The 21,518-nt window shown below is 45.4% G+C and overlaps 3 protein-coding genes across 7 annotated transcripts in view; 1 reads left to right on the plus strand and 2 right to left on the minus strand.

The window, feature by feature from the left end:
• Nucleotides 1-14,162, minus strand: part of LOC111586678 (mitochondrial import inner membrane translocase subunit TIM16-like) — a 118,114-nt gene extending 103,952 nt beyond the window's left edge. For both annotated transcript variants that reach the window (XM_055005330.1, XM_055005328.1), the window contains exons 1-7: nucleotides 14,004-14,162; nucleotides 12,487-12,583; nucleotides 11,895-11,975; nucleotides 11,739-11,809; nucleotides 10,307-10,493; nucleotides 9,515-9,591; nucleotides 5,968-6,018 (exon numbers count right to left, since the gene is read on the minus strand). In XM_055005330.1, coding sequence (XP_054861305.1) covers nucleotides 5,968-6,018; nucleotides 9,515-9,591; nucleotides 10,307-10,493; nucleotides 11,739-11,809; nucleotides 11,895-11,975; nucleotides 12,487-12,583; nucleotides 14,004-14,063 — 624 coding nt within the window. In that variant the 5' untranslated portion in view covers nucleotides 14,064-14,162. The remainder of the gene's footprint in view (nucleotides 1-5,967; nucleotides 6,019-9,514; nucleotides 9,592-10,306; nucleotides 10,494-11,738; nucleotides 11,810-11,894; nucleotides 11,976-12,486; nucleotides 12,584-14,003) is intronic.
• Nucleotides 14,163-14,404: 242 nt separating this feature from the next.
• dnaja3a (DnaJ heat shock protein family (Hsp40) member A3a) lies at nucleotides 14,405-19,634 on the plus strand. The gene is made up of 11 exons (XM_023268985.3): nucleotides 14,405-14,657; nucleotides 16,048-16,184; nucleotides 16,258-16,341; nucleotides 16,441-16,647; nucleotides 16,738-16,890; nucleotides 16,970-17,117; nucleotides 17,882-17,946; nucleotides 18,069-18,197; nucleotides 18,264-18,379; nucleotides 18,716-18,813; nucleotides 19,126-19,634. The coding sequence occupies exons 1-11, from the start codon at nucleotides 14,420-14,422 to the stop codon at nucleotides 19,143-19,145; spliced, it is 1,395 nt and encodes a 464-aa protein (XP_023124753.2). The 5' UTR covers nucleotides 14,405-14,419; the 3' UTR covers nucleotides 19,146-19,634.
• A 36-nt stretch (nucleotides 19,635-19,670) lies between these two features.
• The window catches only part of hmox2b (heme oxygenase 2b), a 7,869-nt gene continuing 6,021 nt past the window's right edge, over nucleotides 19,671-21,518 (minus strand). For all 4 annotated transcript variants that reach the window (XM_023268987.3, XM_023268988.3, XM_023268986.3 and 1 more), the window contains exon 7: nucleotides 19,671-21,518. This exon is cut by the window's right edge and continues 750 nt beyond it. The gene's annotated coding sequence lies outside the window, so the exon portion shown is untranslated.

Raw genomic sequence — 21,518 nt, forward strand, 5'->3', positions numbered from 1 at the left:
CGAGACGGCCCACCTCCACAAGGACGAGACGCCCCACCCCCACAGGGACGAGACGGCCCACCCCCACAGGGACGAGACGGCCGAGACGGCACACCCCCACAGGGACGAGACGGCCGAGACGGCCCACCCCCACAGGGACGAGACGGCACACCTCCACAGGGACGAGACGGCCCACCCCCACAGGGACGAGACGGCACACCTCCACAAGGACGAGACGGCCCACAGTCACAGGGACGAGACGGCCCACCCCCACAGGGACGAGACGGCCCACCTCCACAAGGACGAGACGCCCCACCCCCACAGGGACGAGACGGCCCACCTCCACAAGGACGAGACGCCCCACCCCCACAGGGACGAGACGGCCGAGACGGCACACCCCCACAGGGACGAGACGGCCGAGACGGCCCACCCCCACAGGGACGAGACGGCACACCTCCACAGGGACGAGACGGCCCACCCCCACAGGGACGAGACGGCACACCTCCACAAGGACGAGACGGCCCACAGTCACAGGGACGAGACGGCCCACCCCCACAGGGACGAGACGGCCCACCTCCACAAGGACGAGACGCCCCACCCCCACAGGGACGAGATGGCCCACGCCCACAGGGACGAGACGGCACACCTCCACAGGGACGAGACGGCCCACGCCCACAGGGACGAGACGGCCGAGACGGCACACCCCCACAGGGACGAGACGGCCGAGACGGCCCACCCCCACAGGGACGAGACGGCACACCTCCACAGGGACGAGACGGCCCACCCCCACAGGGACGAGACGGCACACCTCCACAGGGACGAGACGGCCCACCCCCACAGGGACGAGACGGCACACCTCCACAGGGACGAGACGGCCCACCTCCACAGGGACGAGACGGCCCACCGTCACAGGGACGAGACGGCCCACCCCCACAGGGACGAGACGGCCCACCCCCACAGGGACGAGACGGCCCACCGTCACAGGGACGAGACGGCCCACCCCCACAGGGACGAGACGGCCCACCCCCACAGGGACGAGACGGCCCACCGTCACAGGGACGAGACGGCACACCTCCACAGGGACGAGACGGCCCACCCCCACAGGGACGAGACGGCACACCTCCACAGGGACGAGACGGCCCACCTCCACAGGGACGAGACGGCCCACCGTCACAGGGACGAGACAGCCCACCCCCACAGGGACGAGACGGCCCACCCCCACAGGGACGAGACGGCCCACCGTCACAGGGACGAGACGGCCCACCTCCACAAGGACGAGATAGCCCACCGTCACAGGGACGAGACAGCCCACCTCCACAGGGACGAGACGGCCCACCCCCACAGGGACGAGACGGCCCACCTCCACAGGGACGAGACGGCCCACCCCCACAGGGACGAGACGGCCCACCCCCACAGGGACGAGACGGCCCACCGTCACAGGGACGCTCCCTGTGGAACCAGAACACCAGCACACCAGTGGACACCAGTGGACACCAGTGGACACCATAACCCTCTAATCCAAGTCAGGATGGACGATCCAATGATTTTATATTATTTTAATTTGCCGTCTGAGCTGTTTTTCCTTCCTAAGTACCAGAACCGTCCAAACCCTCCCACTCAGCCAGAACTAGAACATTCCCAGCAGATAAAGACCAGAGCAGACATGAACCACCACATCTGGACTAGAACACAATGACAGCAGAAACCGTTGAGAGTCTTCAGTTAGAGTTCGTATCCAGGAAACCAGATATTTTAACCAAATCATGTGAGTTCAACCTAATCTGTGGGAAGAATTCAGATCCAGATCATTATTCTGTCACATGATGTTTATCCACCGCCGGCAAACTGGAAACACTACAGGCAGACGTGACCAAGTACACAAAACGACCCGGTAGAATCAGAGAATTAATCAGTGAAAGACGACCTGGTTTCTAGTAACTAATAATGGGACTGACTCACCACTGGATTAAAACATTTAGAAGCACATATTACATTTAACAGCAGGCGTCGGGGCCTTCAGCTTCTAGACGTTTCACACAATTCATGCTTTAATCCTCCTCAGCTTTCTGGAGATATCCCTCTCTAGAAGAACTTTCTGCTGTGGCTTCTCCTCACCAGGAGAAACGACAGCTGAAAGTTCTTCTAGAGAAGGATATCTCCAGGAGAAGGTTCTACTGTATCTTCTGGTGAGGACTGAAGCCTATCAGACCTCCCAGAGAGCTTCCAGTCAGATATTTTGGACGTTTCTCTGCCGTCTTTGCTTCCTCTGCTGGCCTCCCTGCATCACATCCCTTCTACAACAATAAACGGATCAAACCGTGAAGAAACATGTCAGGAATAAACTAACCGTCAGAGCACTCGTACGATGTGGAGTGTTGTGTTAGCTTATGTCTGACTGTGTTTGTGGGTCACCAGATCTCGGCCCTCATCAGGTTTCAGTGAGTTCAGTAGAACGTCGGCTGATCTGAGAGCTGATCCAGATCAGAGGACCTCCAATATCCGACAAAAACTGACACAGGACAGGAAGGTGTTGTGGACGTTCCGCGATGTCAAGAGAGGATGAGGAGGACACACTGGAGACTCAGAAGATTTAGGTTGAGAGGAAAGTTTACTGATACATCAGGAGGAGTGACACCGACAGAGCAGCAGCTCATGCCAGCAACGCCAGCACCAGTTCTGAGGATTCTCTCAGATTTAGATCACAGACCAACATAGAGACAACTGGTCTGCTTAGTCAGAATAGAGTCATTTTTCCTTCATTGAAAGTAAAAAGGCAGCAGCAGCCATCTGATAACTCTGATCTCTGGTTTGAGGTGAAGCTCTGAGTGGATCACATCCTGGTCTCTGTAGGGCAGCGAGTCTGGAGGATTAACCAGGTGAATCAAGGAGACAGAAGAGCTCAGCGGTTATCAGGAGGATAAAGAGTCCATGAGAAAGAGTTTCTACTCTACAGATCATTTTTAAATCAGTGGTTATTAGTCTTCTTATTGGCCTGAATTCTTTGTGTGAAAATAACTGGAAAGAGAATAAAGAACGTTCAAATCAACTTTAAGCTGCTATCTTCTAGTATAATCTGTCCATAATCTGCATATTATATCTACATCATTCATAGATATCCTTATATCTATATCTGATGTCTATTAGTATAGCATGTTCATTGGACCCGTCCAGTATATTTATAGAATCCCATTAATCTGCATATCATGTCTATATCATTCATATATATCTCTATACTGTGTCTATCGGCATTAGGATGTTCATTGCACCTCCAGTTGTATATTACAGTCTGTAAATATGTTCATAACTTCTCAATATTCTGTGCATTATGTCTACAGCAAACCATTTCATAGTTATAACATATTAAATCTCATTCACCCATATCGCTCTGTGCATTTTCTAAATCTTGCGCTTGCTGCTTTGTGCCCTTCTAGTTCGACATCTAACTGCATTTTGTTACCTGTACATGTGTAACGACAGTGAGGATGATCTAATCTAAAAGACAAAAAGAAACCTGGATGTGAAGGAAAGCTGATGCAAACCTAAAAACAAAGCTCAACACCACACACTGAAGCTTCTATCCTGATACTCTCACATCTCTGTTCAAACCTCTCAGCTGCAGTGAGGAAAATGTAGACACCAGAAATTTAACAAGAAACCATGAAGAAGTCGAGGCTGATCAGTAAGAGGAACCCTAAAAAGAATTCCTGGGTTTAAATCTTCCTTCAGGACATGGATCGCTCCACTGTCGTCGATCTAATGAGCTGAAAACGCCAATGAAATGTCAACTCTCCAGCAGCAGAAACCACCAGGCTGGTAGACTGACAGACGACTCGGTCCAGTCCAAACCAGAGACTCTCTGACTGATTTATGAGCAACTTCTGTTCCATCTGAATTATTTCATGTCATTCTCTAAACACGCTACGACATGGAAAAGCATTTTTAAGGGAGTTTATCGCCTGTTGAGAATCAGGAAACCTGCAATGCAGAAAATTCCAACAATCCAACTTTAAAGCAGCTAAAGACATCGACAGCCGATCAAAGACTGTCCTGTTGATTCATTATTTAATCATGAAATCAGGAATGATGTGAGTTCCATACAACCAGCAGACTAACACTGATAACAGCGTTGGAAACACACAGCGCAGGTAAAACATGAGTCTTTGAAATGAAATTTAATGTCTGCAAACACAGAGCAATCAGCAGCAACGTGGAAGGTTGATGAAACTGATCGTGTCGGTGTTTGTTGGGCTAAGCTATCACAGAAACAGACCTTCACCCTCTGAATGACGCCACAGTTTCCTGCTAAACTGTAGAATAAATATCTGAGGAACAGGAAGCAGTCCAGTAAATATAATAATAATAATAATAATAATAATAATAATAATAATAATAATAATAATAATAATAATAATAATAATAATAATAATAATAATAATAATAATAATAATAATAATAATAATAATAATAATAATAAAGTCTGTGTCTGACTGAGTGAAGCCACTTCCTGCCACTAACCGACCAATCAGAACTTAGATGGTGAAGCGTTAACTAACGTTTGTTCAACCAGAAGCTTCAAACCAACAGAACCTGGATAATTCTGATGGTTTACAGCAGAGCAGCCAGCAGGAGTCCTGATGAAGAATATCAGGAAACATCAGCTGTTGGAGGTGATGTCTGAAGGTTTTCCCCTCAGATCTTCATCGTACTGTTTTTAGGATTTTGTCTCTACTCTGCTGTGACTCGTCTCTAGTCTGCTGTGACTCGTCTCTACTCTGCTGTGACTCGCCTCTACTCTGCTGTGACTCATCTCTACTCTGCTGTGACTCATCTCTACTCTGCTGTGACTCATCTCTAGTCTGCTGTGACTCATCTCTACTCTGCTGTGACTCGCCTCTATTCTGTGGTGATTCATCTCTAGTCTGCTGTGACTTGTCTCTATTCTGCTGTGACTCGTCTCTATTCTGTGGTGATTCATCTCTAGTCTGCTGTGACTTGTCTCTATTCTGCTGTGACTCGTCTCTACTCTGCTGTGACTCGCCTCTATTCTGTGGTGATTCATCTCTAGTCTGCTGTGACTTGTCTCTAGTCTGCTGTGACTCGTCTCTACTCTGCTGTGACTCGTCTCTAGTATGCTGTGACTCGTAGTGTTTGTGGAATTCCTGTCATCCATGAGGCCACGGTAACGTTCCACTCTGGGAATGTCTGAATATTTGTTCTGCAGCGTCTCATGACTCGCTGCCATCCACTTCCTGGTGACTGAGCCGTCCTATTGGCTGAAAGCTTCCCATCCATCCAACATTCGATTGGTTCAGCGTCAGCATGAATCCAGGGAACTCCAACATGTTCATGGACTGACCTCCTTCCTAATTATATCATGTTCTTATTAACTAACACTAGAAGAATGAATCCATGCCGTTTATTCCTCTGTTCCATATAAACTATAAACTCTGGAACGTTGTTTTCTGTCATTGTGTGTCTGCAGAGTAACGCTGAGGCTCAGAGTTTTAAATCCGTTTCCAGGGAGCTCTATGGTTCAGACTTTACATCCTAAACGTCATTCATTACATCTGTAAACTCATCTGAACCTACTGATGTCATTTCCACATCCTCTATCATTCTTAAGGTTATTATTTTTTGGCCTTTTTTCAGTTTTATTTGATTGGCTCAGTTGAGATGCAGACAGGAAAGCAGGAAGAAGAATAGAGGCAAGACATGCAGTAAAGAGCCTTGAGCTGGAATCAAACCCACATGGGTCGCTATCTGGGCGCCCCACATTCTGTATCACTCCTGCATATTCTTGTGGTTTTTTCTATGTCTTTATTTTACCTTCATTTTTACCCTAATATCCTGTGTTGTCTTATTACTGAACATCCAGCTGCTCTAACACTGAATTTCCCTCCAGGGATTAATAAAGTCCGTCTAAGAAAATAAGGCTGTTGGTAAATTCACGGCTGAGTTTGTAGACATGGAGGAGTTTCAGTGACTCACCTGGACAGGTGTCAGCTGGGCTCTGGGGTCAAACACTCTCAGCATCTTGTCCTGAAAGTAAGAAGAAGATTTGTTGGACTTTTTAGACATCAGAATATATGACAGAGTCACCGACTCTAAAGCCAGCAGCCTCAAACCAAACCTAGAACCTGAAGTTTAATCCTGAGAGGAAGCTGTGGTCTGAAATCAGCATCTAAAGTTCTCTCAAACTGGAGAAAGAATTAATAAAGAGTGAAATAAAGAAGCTTCAGAAGGTTCATTCATCAGTGACCTCTCCACGACCTCGTCTGCCCCCAGGCAGCCAATCAGAGAGGCCCCTGCATGATTAGCAGGAAATGGAGCCTAATGGGATCCGGCTGTGACTGGTACCAGCAGCCGAGTCACCCATTACCCCCAATATACCTCCAAATATACCACCAATATACCCCCCAATATACCCCCAAATATACTCCTCAATATAACCCTAATATACCCCCAAATATACCACCAATATACCCCCCAATATACCCCCAATATACTCCTCAACCCAATATACCCCCAAATATACCACCAATATACCCCCCAATATACCCCCAAATATACTCCTCAATATAACCCTAATATACCCCCAATATGTCCCTAATGTATCCCCAATATACCCCCCAATACTTCCCTATTATACCCCCAATATACCCCCCAAGATACTCCTAATATACCCCAACATACCCCAATATACCCCAATACACCCCCAATATAACCCCAGTATATCAATTGACTAATCATTACAGCTCTAAAATTAACTGTTTAAGCTGCTCTAATTTCAGGTCCTTGCCCTTAAAATCACATGATAGAATAACCCAACACACACATTCACCATGCACACACACACGCACACGCACACACACACACACACACACACACACACACACACACACACACACACACACACACACACACACACACACACACACACACACACACACACACACCCATACTAACATCACACACACACACACACACACACACACACACACACACACACACACACACACGCAGAGTCGGTAACTCTGCTGATTATCATTGATTACTGATTACTGATTATTGATTATTGATTACTGATTATTGATTGTGCGTGTTATTGATTACTGATTATTGATGACTGATTATTGATTACTGATTATTGATTGTGCGTGTTATTGATTACTGATTATTGATGACTGATTATTGATTACTGATTATTGATGACTGATTATTGATTACTGATTATTGATTGTGTTTGTTTTTCTACAGTGTGTCTCTAAAGTCTGAACTCATCAGCAAAAATACACATTTTCAAGAAATTAAATTTTTAACATTTTATTCATATATAATTTTTATTATATTGAATTTTATAAATATTTGATAATTAATCAAATATATACTAAATATAAAAGCTGTATTTAATCTGTGGAGTTAATGAGACTTCCTGTTCAGACTTTAGACACTCTGTACACTAATCAATAATATTCTATACTGTGATTATTACGTATTATTCTATAATAATCAATAATATTCTATACTGTGATTATTATGTATTATTCTATAATAATCAATAATATTCTATACTGTGATTATTATGTATTATTCTATAATAATCAATAATACTCTATACTGTGATCATCCTGTCAGGTTAACTGGTGATTATTCTTAATTATTCTGTAATATTCTATAATTAATAACGTTCTATATTAGGGTAAGCGTGATCCTGAGATGTTCCACCGCATTAGTTCCTCCTCAGACCAAAGACAAACAGTCCTGCTGAGGTCCAGAGTGACGTTCAGTCGGAGGTTATTTAGTCTGAAGGAACTCATCAGACCTCATTTTCACGTCAGTCAAGCTGCTTCAAAAAACATGAAGTTCTCTCTGAGAGTCAAACTGTAGGAACCTCCACTGATGGAGACGTTCTGGAACCTTCTACCAACTAGATATATGAACCTCCACTGATGGAGACGTTCTGGAACCTTCTACCAACCAGATATATGAACCTCCACTGATGGAAATGTTCTGGAACCTTCTACCAACCAGATATATTCATGAATAGTTCCACCTCAGCTCCTTAAACTGCTCCTCAGACCTCTGCAACATTAACTCTGATGGAAACACTCTGTGAGAAGTGAAACCAGGTTCCTCCTGGTTCTCCTCTGCAGACAGCAGAGGGTGAGCAGAATGAAAGTTCTACCAGATAGAAGTTGGGTTCACAGAAGGTCAGAGGTCACGTCAGGTCAGTGTCCTCCATATATAGACCTGGATCATTCTGACCTCATATCACATCTGATGACTCATTAAACTGACTATTAGTGCTTTAATCTAACGACGTTCCTCTCTGTGAAGCTCCTGACCCAGACTGGAACCTGATCCACCTCCTTCCTGCTGACACTTTAAATTAACCCAGACGAGTCCAACATGAAGCCCGGGGCCTGAATGTGAGACGCTGGCTGCACCTAGTGGTCGAAACCTGAAGCTACAGCCACCAGACAAGACCCTGGAGCTGCACATGTATGTAGCGTTAAGTCATACAGTAACATGTATGTAGTCGGGAGTCATACAGTAACATGTATGTAGTATGGAGTCATATAGTAACATGTATGTAGTGTGGAGTCATAGAGTAACATGTATGTAGTCGGGAGTCATACAGTAACATGTATGTAGTATGGAGTCATATAGTAACATGTATGTAGTGTGGAGTCATAGAGTAACATGTATGTAGTATGGAGTCATACAGTAACATGTATGTAGTGAGGAGTCATACAGTAACATGTATGTAACATGGAGTCATACAGTAACATGTATGTAGTATGGAGTCATATAGTAACATGTATGTAGTGTGGAGTCATAGAGTAACATGTATGTAGTATGGAGTCATATAGTAACATGTATGTAGTGTGGAGTCATAGAGTAACATGTATGTAGTATGGAGTCATACAGTAACATGTATGTAGTGAGGAGTCATACAGTAACATGTATGTAACATGGAGTCATACAGTAACATGTATATAGTGTGGAGTCATACAGTAACATGTATGTAGTATGGAGTCATACAGTCACATGTATGTAGTGAGGAGTCATACAGTAACATGTATGTAACATGGAGTCATACAGTAACATGTATATAGTATGGAGTCATACAGTAACATGTATGTAGTGAGGAGTCATACAGTAACATGTATGTAGTGAGGAGTCATACAGTAACATGTATGTGACATGGAGTCATACAGTAACATGTATATAGTATGGAGTCATACAGTAACATGTATATAGTATGGAGTCATACAATAACATGTATGTAGTGAGGAGTCATACAGTAACATGTATGTAACATGGAGTCATACAGTAACATGTATGTAGTGTGGAGTCATACAGTAACATGTATATAGTATGGAGTCACAGTAATATGTTTGTAGCATTGAGTCATACAACAACATGTATGTAGTATGGAGTCATACAGTAACATGTATGTAGCGTGGTGTTATACAGTAACATGTATGTAGTCAGGAGTCATAGAGTAACATGTATGTAGAGTGTTGGTCACCTTGCAGGAGGAAGCCAGCAGCGAGCCGTCGTGTTTCCAGCTCAGACTCTGGACCAGGTCACCGTGTTGCTCCAGAGCTGCAGAAAGAAACCATCACTCAGAGAAGAACTCGGTGTTCATGATGAACAGGAACATGAAGGTTAAAGAAACAGGACACATGGAAACACAACAAACAGAAGAACAGAGGACAAAACATGCCACTCTGGAGGAAGAAGCAGATGAAGCCATGAAAGAAGCTCAGAAAACACAGCAGTGACAGACTGAAGGATTCAGGATGGGTAGAGGTCCTCCAGGCGAGCCAGATGTTAGGAGCAGTGCCATCAGTGAGCAGCTGGAGATGTTCAGGTTGAGACACATGAAGGTGTTCAGACAGTTACAAGTGATCAGAAGAACCCAGACACACGCTTTCATTCACATCGTGTTCCTCAGTGAGCTACAGATGATGGCAGTGAGCAGAGCAGTAGGATGTCATGACAGGGAGCGGTGCTGATGGGGGGGGCCAGAGGACAGGGGTAGATCCTGAGACCAGTCCAGGAGACTGGGACCAGGACTGCAAACCAGACTTTACCTCTGCTGCTCCAGCACTTAGACAGAGCCACAGGGCTGCAAAACGTAGGCAGTGTGAGTCAGACAGTCTCCACCAGGAACCCTCCAAATACAGCAACGTTACAGAAACAGATCCCAGAACCCAGACTACCCACACAGAACCCAGACTACCGACACAGACTGAATGTTACATGTGAGGAGACGTGATGTGCAACAAACACTTGAGCTGGATGATCGATCAGCTACCTGCCAGCGGCGCCTCCTGCCGGCTGGTGTCCCAGATCAGAGGAGACCTGGAGCTGCTGAGGGCCAGCAGGCCGGAGGAGGTCGGGTGGAAGAGCAGCAGCTCCAGGCGGCCGAGGCCCGGATGAAGAGTCAGCTCCGGACCACTGGGCTGCTGCTGCTCCGGATCATTCAGATGCCACAGCTTCACCTGCAGACACACAAACACCAGCTTCTCTTCATCTCTTCATCATCAAACTATACTATACTACACTATGCTATGCTACGCTACGCTATGCTATGCTATGCTATGCTATGCTATGCTATGCTATGCTATGCTATGCTATGCTATGCTATGCTATACTATACACTATATACTATGCTATGCTACGCTACGCTACGCTACGCTATACTACACTATAATATACTATACTATACTATACTATACTATACTATACTATACTATACTATACTATACTATACTATACTATAGTATTGTATCGTATACTATACTATACTATACTATACTATACTATACTATACTATACTATACTATACTATACTATACTATACTATACTATACTATACTATACTAATGTCTATAGCAGCCTTAAGAACAGCGTTCACAAAGAGCTTTACAGTTAAAACGTGAAACACAGAGAATCAGACAAGATATAGGAGACTAGTCAGAGCAGTCAGTTAAAATAAATGGTAAAAATGATAATAAATTAAATTAATAATTAGCTGGATTAGCACTCAGATCAAATAAAGGAATTAGGCAGAGATTATAGATTGAGGGTTAAAACTAAGTCAAAAAATTTGAGAATTAAAGAATTAGAGAGACGACACCAAAGAACCAGACAGCTAAAAGTCATCACACCTTCTCCTCTGCGCAGGCAGCAGTCTTCATACATTACATGAAAGTTCATGATCAGAACAGAAAAGAAAAGAAGAGAATAAAGAGCTCAGCTGGAGTCGTGGTCGTTCATGACCAAACTCATTTTAACTCAACCTCAGCTGATGAAAGCCTCTAAAGTCTGACACCACACAGAACAGTTTGGGTTTGTGATCAGGGTTAGATTTCTGTCTGATGTCAGGATAAGAAGATAATAGATTCATCTCTGGAGTCTTATTTCACTGCTATTTAACTCACTCAGCACAGCCGAGGTGGTAAAACAAGACGCTGGCCTCAGATAAGAGCAGATGTGTTTAATGAGGTAAACCGAGCTGCTGAGTGTGAAGATGCAGACCGACACTCAGCACATTCCAGGAGGTGAAAGCACCTGAAGGTTTAAATAACACGCTCAGACCTGCCAGGAACAACAACGTCTGGAAGGAGGGAAAGTGAACTTATGTACACAGCAAGAAGACAAAGCCAGATGAAAAGAAGACAAGGAAAGAAGGAGGAAGATCAGGACGAAGATCAGGAGGAAGATCAGGACAGTAAATAGCTGACCGTTTCATCTCCAGAGCAGGTGGCCAGAAGACTCTCATCAAAAGGAGAAAAGTCCAGATCAGTCACCACATCTGAAAAACAACAGAGGTTAGAAACCAGACCAGCTGCATTCCTCACATGAGGAGTTCATCTGAAAGAAGGATGGAGAAGTTCTACCAGAATGACAGGAGATCTGGGTGACCGTCCACTGGCCGTCTGGACCTGGTCTGACTGAAGACACGCCCAGCATTCCTCCACCTGTAGACGGACACAACACAGCAGATAGAGACCTTAAATGTCCCACTATACTATGCTATGCTATGCTATGCTATGCTATGCTATGCTATGCTATGCTATGCTATGCCATGCCATGCCATGCCATGCCATGCCATGCCATGCCATGCCATGCCATGCCATGCCATGCCATGCCATGCCATACCATACCATACCATACCATACTATGCCATGCCATGCCATGCTATACTATATTATACTATATTATACTATACTATACTATGCTATGCTATGCTATGCTATGCCATGCCATGCCATGCCATACCATACTATACTATACTATACTATACTATACTATACTATACTATACTATACTATACTATACTATACTATAATATAGTGTATTATACTATACTATACTATACTATACTATACTATACTATACTATACTATACTATACTATACTATACTATACTATACTATAGTGTATTATACTATACGATAAAGCTAATGTTGCTGCTGAACCACTTCTTACCAGCCTGATCAGCATTGAAGGCCACCAGCTTGGAGCTGGCTTTGATGTGGTTCCCCTGACAGGAGAAGGAACCGGCACGAACACCGTGGATCCATCCCTGGATTCAAACAGAACAATCAGGAAAAACCAAGAGTTCAATCAACAGCGCCACTGAAGAACCCTGTCTATGTGTTTCCTCACAATCAGAAGCAGCTGTTAATAGAGAAGAACGCTGCAGCAACAGGAAGGATATGAACAAAGAGGAAGAGTTCCAGAACTCTTTCACCACACTAACGGAGGACAGAGTTTCTGGATAACGGCTACAGATGTTTGACCTGCAGAACTTCAGCTGAGCAAAGATCATTTACTGTCCATCTAGACACCAGCAGCAGGAATACACTTTATACTGCATGTTCTACACGCTGTGGTCAAATGCAGCAGATCAAATCATGCTAATGTTCCTGGTGAGTGTTTAAGATCTCAGCAAACAAACTCTAAGCTGAGTTTCCTCTGTTGATTATAATACTGAATGACACAAACTAAACATCAGGGACCCAATGCAACAGAAGCCTCTCCAGCAGAAACATCTATTAAAAGCTTTGTTGGTTCAGTAATTCCATTTAAACATGGAGAAGATGTGGGTGTTTTTCAGTAGAACATCTTCTGCTCTGAAGACTCAATGATCCAAAGATCTTCAACAGCAGAGAGTTCAGTGTTCAAAGATAAATTAACTCAGAAACTTCTATTCATTATTATTTAACTAAATTATTAATCCTGAGACCTCCTGAGATGTCCTCCCAACCCAGACCTCCTCGTAACCCAGACCTCCTCCTAATCCAGACCTCCTCCTAACCCAGACCTCCCAGACCTCCTCCTAACCCAGACCTCCTCCTAACCCAGACCTCCTCCTAACCCAGACCTCCCAGACCTCCTCCTAACCCAGAGCTCCTCCTAACCCAGTCCTCCTCCTAACCCAGACCTCCTCCTAACCCAGACCTCCCAGAGCTCCTCCTAACCCAGACCTCCTCCTAACCCAGACCTCCTCCTAATCCAGACCTCCTCCTAACCCAGACCTCCTCCTAATCCAGACCTCCTCCTAATCCAGACCTCCTCCTAACCCAGACCTCCTCCAACCAGCAGGTTACATAACACAGAAGAGCTGCTCAAACCTCAAACAGAAAAATGACAGATTTATGAGCAAGAAACTCGTTCAGATTCTGCAGGAAACTGAGAGGAGCTGACAGCAGAAACTCTTCCTGTTGAGAGGAAACCTCCCACATCCAGAAGACCTGACTCTGAGACCAGAGTAAACCTGCTAACATGATGCTGGAGCTGAGCGAACATCTCAACATGATTACACACTGATAGTACTAGTCCTAATAATCACACGTCCTGTCAGTCCTCCTCTCTGTGGTCCTCTGAGGCTCCAGATGCAGGAAGTCCATCCTCCTGCAGACTCTCGTTCCTCCACAGCTGCAGACCAAAGCTAACGTTAGCATGTGGAGCTAGCTCCTTCCGGTCGCTCTGGGGCTACTCACATCTTTCTTGGATATTTTTGGAGTCGTGTTTTTGAATTTGGACGTCTTGAAGCGGTTCATGCTGCCGTTCAGAGGGACTTCCTTCCTGGTTGGTCTCAGTGAAGCTCCTGCGGCTGCTGACAGCTCAGCTCCGGGGCTCTGCTCGCTTTGCTCCGCGGCGTTGTCCGGTGGGGCGGAGTTTACGGTTCAAAGGCTACCAACACCGCTCTCCGCTACGCGCCGCCCTGTGTCTTAAAACATTCGCCCGTTTTTAACTTGTCCCTCGTGATGCTCGTGTATACAAACAGCCTGGTGCTACTTTAAGTCTGTCGTGATTTAAAAATGATCGATCTGCTATCAGCTAACTCGTTGTTCGGAGGTTTGTCCGGCGGGAGACACCGTACTTCAAACAAACGCTCCCTGTGACACCCTCCGTCATGGACATGCGCAGTGAGGCAGCAGCGGGGACCAGTGAAGGCATGATGGCGTCCTCAGCAGCTCGCTGGATTTCCGCCGCCGTGTCCGCGGGACGCCGGAGGGCCGCCGGGGCTGCTGTCTGCTGCCGCCCCGGGGCCGTCCGGAGCTTCTCTACCCCGGGAGGAGACACACTGTGGCGGAGAGGGATCGTGGTGTACGGCGGAGCGGGGAAAGCGGTGACATTGAGAGGACTGTCAGGTACGGAGCTAGGCTAGGCTGGGCTGGGATAGGCTAGGCTAGGCTAAGCTAAGCTAAGCTAAGCTAAGATTCTGGTAGTTTGTGGTTAAGACATCATGAATGTAGCTGGAGGCTTCTTTAGACATGATCTCATATCACCTGCTGCACTTTATTTAAATGAGTCTGACGTCATGAGGTTGAATCTGCAGGTACAAGTGATCATCTCACCTGCATTCAGTCCAGGTGTTAGTTTCAGCTTAGAGCCACTCTGTAGACTTTCTATCAGGACTGGATGGAAAACAGAAAGGTGTCATTTCTTTATTTTCTATATAAAGACCTGTATGTCGTGTAAATTCCAATCTAAAGGTTATCAGATACCAAACCCAGTAGAAACTACATGACAGTCATGATGTCTGGAAGAAATGCTTCATTCACCACAAACATCAACCTGATCAGACTTATTGATCAGCTGTAGGTTTAAATGAAGTGATCAGTGTTTAGCACCTTACATCCAGCCAGAAATAATCCTTAACCTCCACCAGACCTCACCACGACTGAGCTTCAGGATTACTGTTTAGTTGGTTACAGTTTTCTACTTTTATCTAAGATTAAATCATCTCCGTGTCTGGAGGCCTGTTGGTTTCTTCAGTCTTCTTTCAGGCTGATTTAAACAGACTGTTCATTAAATAACCGTTCATTGGGCAGGAATTCAGTCAATCAGAGTTTATCTGTATAGTCCTCTACAGCAGGTCAGAGGGTGACCAAAGAGCTCCACAGTAAAAACAAGAGAATAACTTTAAACAGAGACAGCAGGAAAATATGCAATAAAACAATAAACAGCAATAAAACAATGAAACATACGTCCAAACGTTAGGATATAAATAATCTAAATAAAATGTCACCGTGCTGCTCGGTGATAAAGCCGTTTTAAACAGAAAGGTTTTAGTTCGGGGTGCAATCCGAATATTCAGATCTCAAAATAAATATTCGGATGATCCCACCGTCACGACCGAATATTCAGATATTCGGGTCCAATCCTCGAAACTAATTACAGCTAAAAGTAAACCTCACATAAAAGCAAGTCTGTAAAATGATTAAAAAGAAGTTTCTGACAGCAGGTCTGATCTCCTCAGGCAGGTGGTTCCAAAGTGGAGGTCCTGATGGAGAACGCTTGGTCTCCTTTAGATTTAACCCTCCAGAAGGATCCACCTGAGGATCATACGGGGTCATCAGATCACAGAGATCTGGAGCGAGGTCTGGAGAGCCTTAAGTGATCAGTAAAATCTGAAAATCAGCTCTAAGATGAACAGGGAGTCAGGATAGGAGGACCTGGGTCTGATTAACTGATCCAGATCTGCAGCTTTATTAACTAACATCTCCTCACCCTGTTGCCCTGCTGGACTCCTCTCAGGCCTCAGATCTCCTCAGGCCGTCTACTCACTGTCCTTCCACACCAGCGCCGCCTCCAGCAGCAAGCAGGACTTCTACCAGATCCTCGGGGTTCCTCGCTCAGCCACCCAGAAAGAGATCAAGAAGGCCTACTACCAGGTGTGTTCCTCTGACGGTTGGTCCTCAGCCAACCAACCATCTCAGCAGCTGACGGTGTGTTTGTTGTCCTCAGATGGCGAAGAAGTACCACCCTGACACCAACAAAGACGACCCACAAGCAAAGGAGAAGTTTGCTCAGCTGGCTGAAGCATATGAGGTTTGGTTTCAGTCTTTGTTCTCCTCAGAGGAACTGTTCCAGCTCCTCCAGTCCAAACACCTCGTTAGATAGAAGAATTAATCCTCTGTTTCCTCACAGGTCCTCGGTGATGAGGTCAAGAGGAAGCAGTACGACAACTACGGCTCGGCCAGCTTCGACAGCGGTCAGGCCGGAGGAGGGCAGCGGTACTGGAGTGGACAGGCCAGCAGCATGGACCCAGAGGAGCTGTTCCGCAAGATCTTTGGAGAGTTCTCTGGAGGACGTGGCTTTGGAGACTTCAACGCCATATTTGATCAGCCACAGGAGGTTAGTGGGATGAGCAGGAGTGAAGGAAAGCCCAGCAATCTGTTTCTGTTCTACTGCTGACCACCTTCTGCCTCCGTCCGGTTCCTGCAGTACATCATGGAGCTGACCTTCACCCAGGCAGCAAAGGGCGTCAACAAGGAGGTCTCCATCAACATGGAAGCATCCTGCCAGCGCTGCGACGGGAAAGGCCACGAGCCGGGCACCAAAGTGCAGCACTGCCACCACTGCAACGGCTCCGGCATGGTGAGAACCCAGAGGAACCCAGAAGAACCCTAACCCTGTCAGCTGCTGGTCCTGATCTGTTAAATATTTCTGTCTGCAGGAGACGGTGAACACGGGACCGTTTGTCATGCGCTCCACGTGTCGGCGCTGCGGCGGTAAAGGATCCGTGATCGCCACTCCATGTAACTCGTGCCGTGGAACCGGACAGACCAAGCAGAGGAGGAACATCATGGTTCCTGTTCCTGCAGGTCGGTCGCCTCCATCCTGGAGAAACCTCAGATGTTTGTTCTGTTCACAGGAGCATGAATCAGGGCGTGTTGGTGGTCTGTAAAGGTGGTCTGTAAAGATCTGAAAGTTCCTCCACACTGATGGACATTAATCTGTTATTCTAAATCCTCAGTTCCTGCAGCTGTAAAGTCAAACATGTCGTTACTCCAGTTAAACGCTTGATCTGCTGCACGTTTAGATTCTGTTCCCTTTATTATCAGATTAACTGAGAAACTCATTCCTAGAGATTTACAACGGTGGAACAAAGTTTTCAGACATTCCATACATTTGTGAAATATCACATTAAGAATCACTCTGAGGTCTTCAGTGTGATTTCTTTTAATCCAATCACAGCCAAAATACTAAACACATCCTTAAAAAGTCATTAAAAACTTAAAACTGATTGGCTCCATAAAAATAAGACGTTTTGGTAGAGTTTAGTTTTGTTCGTTTTTCTTGTAAACAATAAAAACATGGTGTTTGTATGTGTCTGAAGCAGCCACACCTTCAGAAACACTACATTTTTCCACAAATATTTCATGATAATATTTGAGATTGTGTAAAACTTTAAGGGTGTCTGGAAACTTTTTTCCACCGCTGTAATCAGCTGCACCATGAACACATTCAGCTCCTCAGACTAAATGGTCACGTTTAGCTCCAGATAACATCTGAACATCTTCACAGTGAGCAGCAGGTTGGTAGATCTTGAAGGTTGATTAGATCCTGGTCATCGTCTCTCTTTCAGGAGTGGAGGATGGTCAGACGGTCAGAATGCCCGTAGGAAAGAAGGAGATCTTCATCACGTTCAGGGTTGGTATCTGCTGGACATCAGCTGCTAGCATCTGCTGCTAATCTCACTAGTAGGAACATGGACCTCCTAGCTTCAGGAATGTCAGCTCAGATACATGTGAATGAAGTTCTGATGTGTTCAGGTCCAGAAGAGCTCCGTGTTCAGGAGGGACGGCGCCGACATCCACTCTGACCTCCATGTCTCTGTGGGACAGGCCATCCTGGGTGGCACCGCCAGAGCTCAGGGCCTCTACGAAACCCTCAACCTGTCTGTAAGTACCAACAGAAGCTGAAACATCTCAGCCAGAGGAGAAACCAACCGGTGGATCTGTGTTCAGATTCCTGCAGGCATCCAGACGGACCAGAGGATCCGTCTGACGGGGAAAGGAATCGCTCGGGTCAGCGGGTATGGCTTCGGAGATCACTACATCCACGTCAAAATAAAGATACCAAAGTAAGACTCCAGAGGGAGATGATGGGAGGACTGGAGATGATGGGAGGACTGGGAGTGATGGGAGGACTGGAGATGATGAGAGATGATGGGAGGACTGGGAGTGATGGGAGGGCTGGAGATGATGAGAGATGATGGGAGGACTGGGAATGATGGGAGATGATGGGAGGATTGGAGATGATTGGAGATGATAGGATGGATGGGGTGATGGGAGGATTGGAGATGAAGGGGGATGATGGGAGGATGGTGGGAGGACTGGGGATGGTGGGATGGATGGAGATGATGGAGGACCAGGGCTGAGGAGGACCAGGTTGACAGTGAAGGTTGTCTCCTCTGCAGGACGCTGACGGACCGGCAGAGATCTCTGCTGATGAGCTACGCTGAGGACGAGACAGACGTGGAGGGGACGGTGAACGGCGTGACGGCCACCAGCTCAGGTACTGGGACGCTCTCTGGTTGTAACAGGTCGGATCCAGAAACTGAGTTAGAGGAGGAGGGTGCAGTGTTGGTCTGTGTCCAGGTGGGGGCAGCAGTGGTAAGAGGTCTGAGGAGGAAGTGGAGCAACAGGGGGGCTTCCCTTCCAAAATAAAGTCCATGTTTAGGTCCTCCTGACAGCCACAGACCAGAAGGACTGGTTCCTGGATTCTCTCATGACTCTGGTTCTGGTTTGTGGCCGTCAGGAAGAGATGAGATGTTTGGTCTTCATCTGAGATGTTTCTACTGCTTTAAGCTCTTCTGTACTCTTCAAGGTAAAAGATCCTGGAACTGAGGCTGCGTCAGAGGACGAAGAAAGAAAGGAGGAGCAGTGGGTGTTGGATGGATCCTGAGGGTTCTGGATGGATCCTCAGGGTTCTGGGTGGATCCTGAAGGTTCTGGATGCATCTTTACAGAGCGATCAGCTGTTCTGTCCACAACCAGAAGGATCTTCCTGTTCAAGCTCTACTGAGAGACTGATTTCTGCTGAGACAGAACGCTGATGGAGAATCCAGAGATAAACGACTTTACTGACAGAGTCCTGGTTCAGTCTAGAGTTTTACTGAAGGTTCAATCACCTCCTTATTAATCCTCCGGGTCTGTTTCCATGTTTAACGTTCAGTTTACAGCTATTTCTTTACTAAACTGTGTCTGAACTTTCTGTGCTGTTTAACCCAGAATCACACGTGTACATAGACAGGTCATACGTGATCCCTGCGTCATATAGAAGACTGAGATGTTGTACAGCTGTAATAAAGCTCTTCTCTGGGAGGAGAAACTGAAACGGCCTGTTGTGTGTTTCAGATAAAATATCCACAGATTTCAGCAGAAGTTTGGAAAGCAGTTTTATTGTTTCTGGACCGATGGGAGCTCCAGCCATCACTAACAAAGCTCCGTACAGACACAAGGATAGAGATCTAATAGATTTAATGCAGGAGAATTCAAAACATCTCTCATTTATGGCCTCCTGAGATTCAAGTCTGTCCAAAAACACTGAAGCCTTCTGACATCACACTTTATCATAAAAATGGAAAATCAACAAACTACAGAGTTGATGAACCCTGATTAGTTCCTGCATTAATCTGACTCATAGAAACACCTTATGTCTGATCCGTCCTGAACCAGCTTCTACTCTAACCCTAGTCCTGAAGGTTCATTAGAGAACAGACTGAACCTGGCCGGTCAGAATCAGGATAAATACTGAAGTTCAACCGATAAAAACTGCATCCAGTAGAAATATTTCTCCTCATTCCTGATAACACTAAACCGTGTCTCCTGGGATGTACAGTATCTGATAGATGGATCATATCTGTAGTTTATTTAACCACTCTAACTCTTCATGAGCTTCTACTTCTGGTAACTGTCCTAATATAGGCTCCAGCAGGCAGAACTAATCAATCACTGCATCGTTAAACCAACAGGCAGTTTTTCTACAAACACAGACGATCACAGATTGAGGAACAGGAATAGTAGAGGTGAGCATGCATCAGGAGAGATTAAATATTCTTCACTGCTGATTCCAGTCAGCCGTCCTGCTGCGTTCAGAGGATCACGTATGAATCATGACATGTAAAAATACAAGAAGACAGTTTATATTTCCAAAATAAACCTGTCTCCTCATTAAAGGTTTCATCACAATTAGATTATTAGAAGTTTTACTGAACTACAAACCTAAATGTGGAAATAAACCAGCGTTCAGATTAAACAGAGGAGGTTTTCTAGCTCACTTTAGATTCCTGGTAGCTTCATGAGTCATTTCTCTCCAGTCTTTTACAGTTAATACTCCGGCAAGGAACGCAGCGTCAACAGACTTTTCTAAACCATTCTCCTAGGAGCTTCAGTAGAAACCAACTGTTCTTGTTCAAGAACCTCCCAGAAAGAAGTCCAGCTGGTTTCTACTGAAGCTCCTACGATTACCATGACCTGGATGACCGAGGACCTCCACAGACATGAGCTTGATGATTAAAATTAATAAAGTCCACTGGATATTACGCAGATCGCACTAATTATTCCCCCAAGGAACGTGGTGGAGGTAAGTGACAAACCGTAACTGTGAATAATTACTACTTTTTAAAGAAAATTTTAATAGTTTGAAGACATTTTAAAGTCATTTTGGACCCATTTTTAGTCATTTTTAACCCTTCTCAGCCATCCTAGATGATTAACTCATGTTGGACAGATTTTAATGGTTAAAGAGGATTTTTTTTTTTCAAGTTCTGGACAATTTTCTAATAGTTTTAGACAAATGTGGATCCTTGTGATCCCACTACAAATCCACCGCTGAGGACTTATCAGGACTTATCCGTCAGAAATGATCCAAGGACTGAGCAGCCTTGGAGGGGGACTGCTTTCTGAGTGCTTTTCTATTTTTGTGCCTGTTTTTATCTCAACCAAATGTTTACCTGTCAGATGGTCACACCTAAAAACTTTTTCTAAAGATTTTCTAACTTTAGACTTTTCATTGAGATGATTGAGATTTCATTTCTCTTGTTTTGCTTGCAGTGATGAAGCTCCTCTTAATTAAGCTAATTAATTATTAATTAAGTGCATCGTAATGTTAAACTTTTATCTCTTTATGCCTCATCAGCTGTAAATGTTTAAATTCAATCAGCATTCAAGTTTATGTGGTTTGGAGTTTGGAACTATGCATAGAAATAATGATAATAAT

Source organism: Amphiprion ocellaris, chromosome 19, assembly GCF_022539595.1.
Source record: "Amphiprion ocellaris isolate individual 3 ecotype Okinawa chromosome 19, ASM2253959v1, whole genome shotgun sequence".
NCBI classification, from domain to species: Eukaryota; Metazoa; Chordata; class Actinopteri; family Pomacentridae; genus Amphiprion; species Amphiprion ocellaris.

What these genes read in the sequence shown, in the direction of transcription:
- dnaja3a (XM_023268985.3), top strand. Translation starts at nt 14,420, where the DNA reads ATGGACATGCGCAGTGAGGCAGCAGCGGGGACCAGTGAAGGCATGATG. An exon ending in GACATTGAGAGGACTGTCAG is followed by an intron (nt 14,658 to 16,047) that starts GTACGGAGCTAG and finishes GACTCCTCTCAG; the next exon opens with GCCTCAGATCTCCTCAGGCC. An exon ending in CATGGTTCCTGTTCCTGCAG is followed by an intron (nt 17,118 to 17,881) that starts GTCGGTCGCCTC and finishes TCTCTCTTTCAG; the next exon opens with GAGTGGAGGATGGTCAGACG.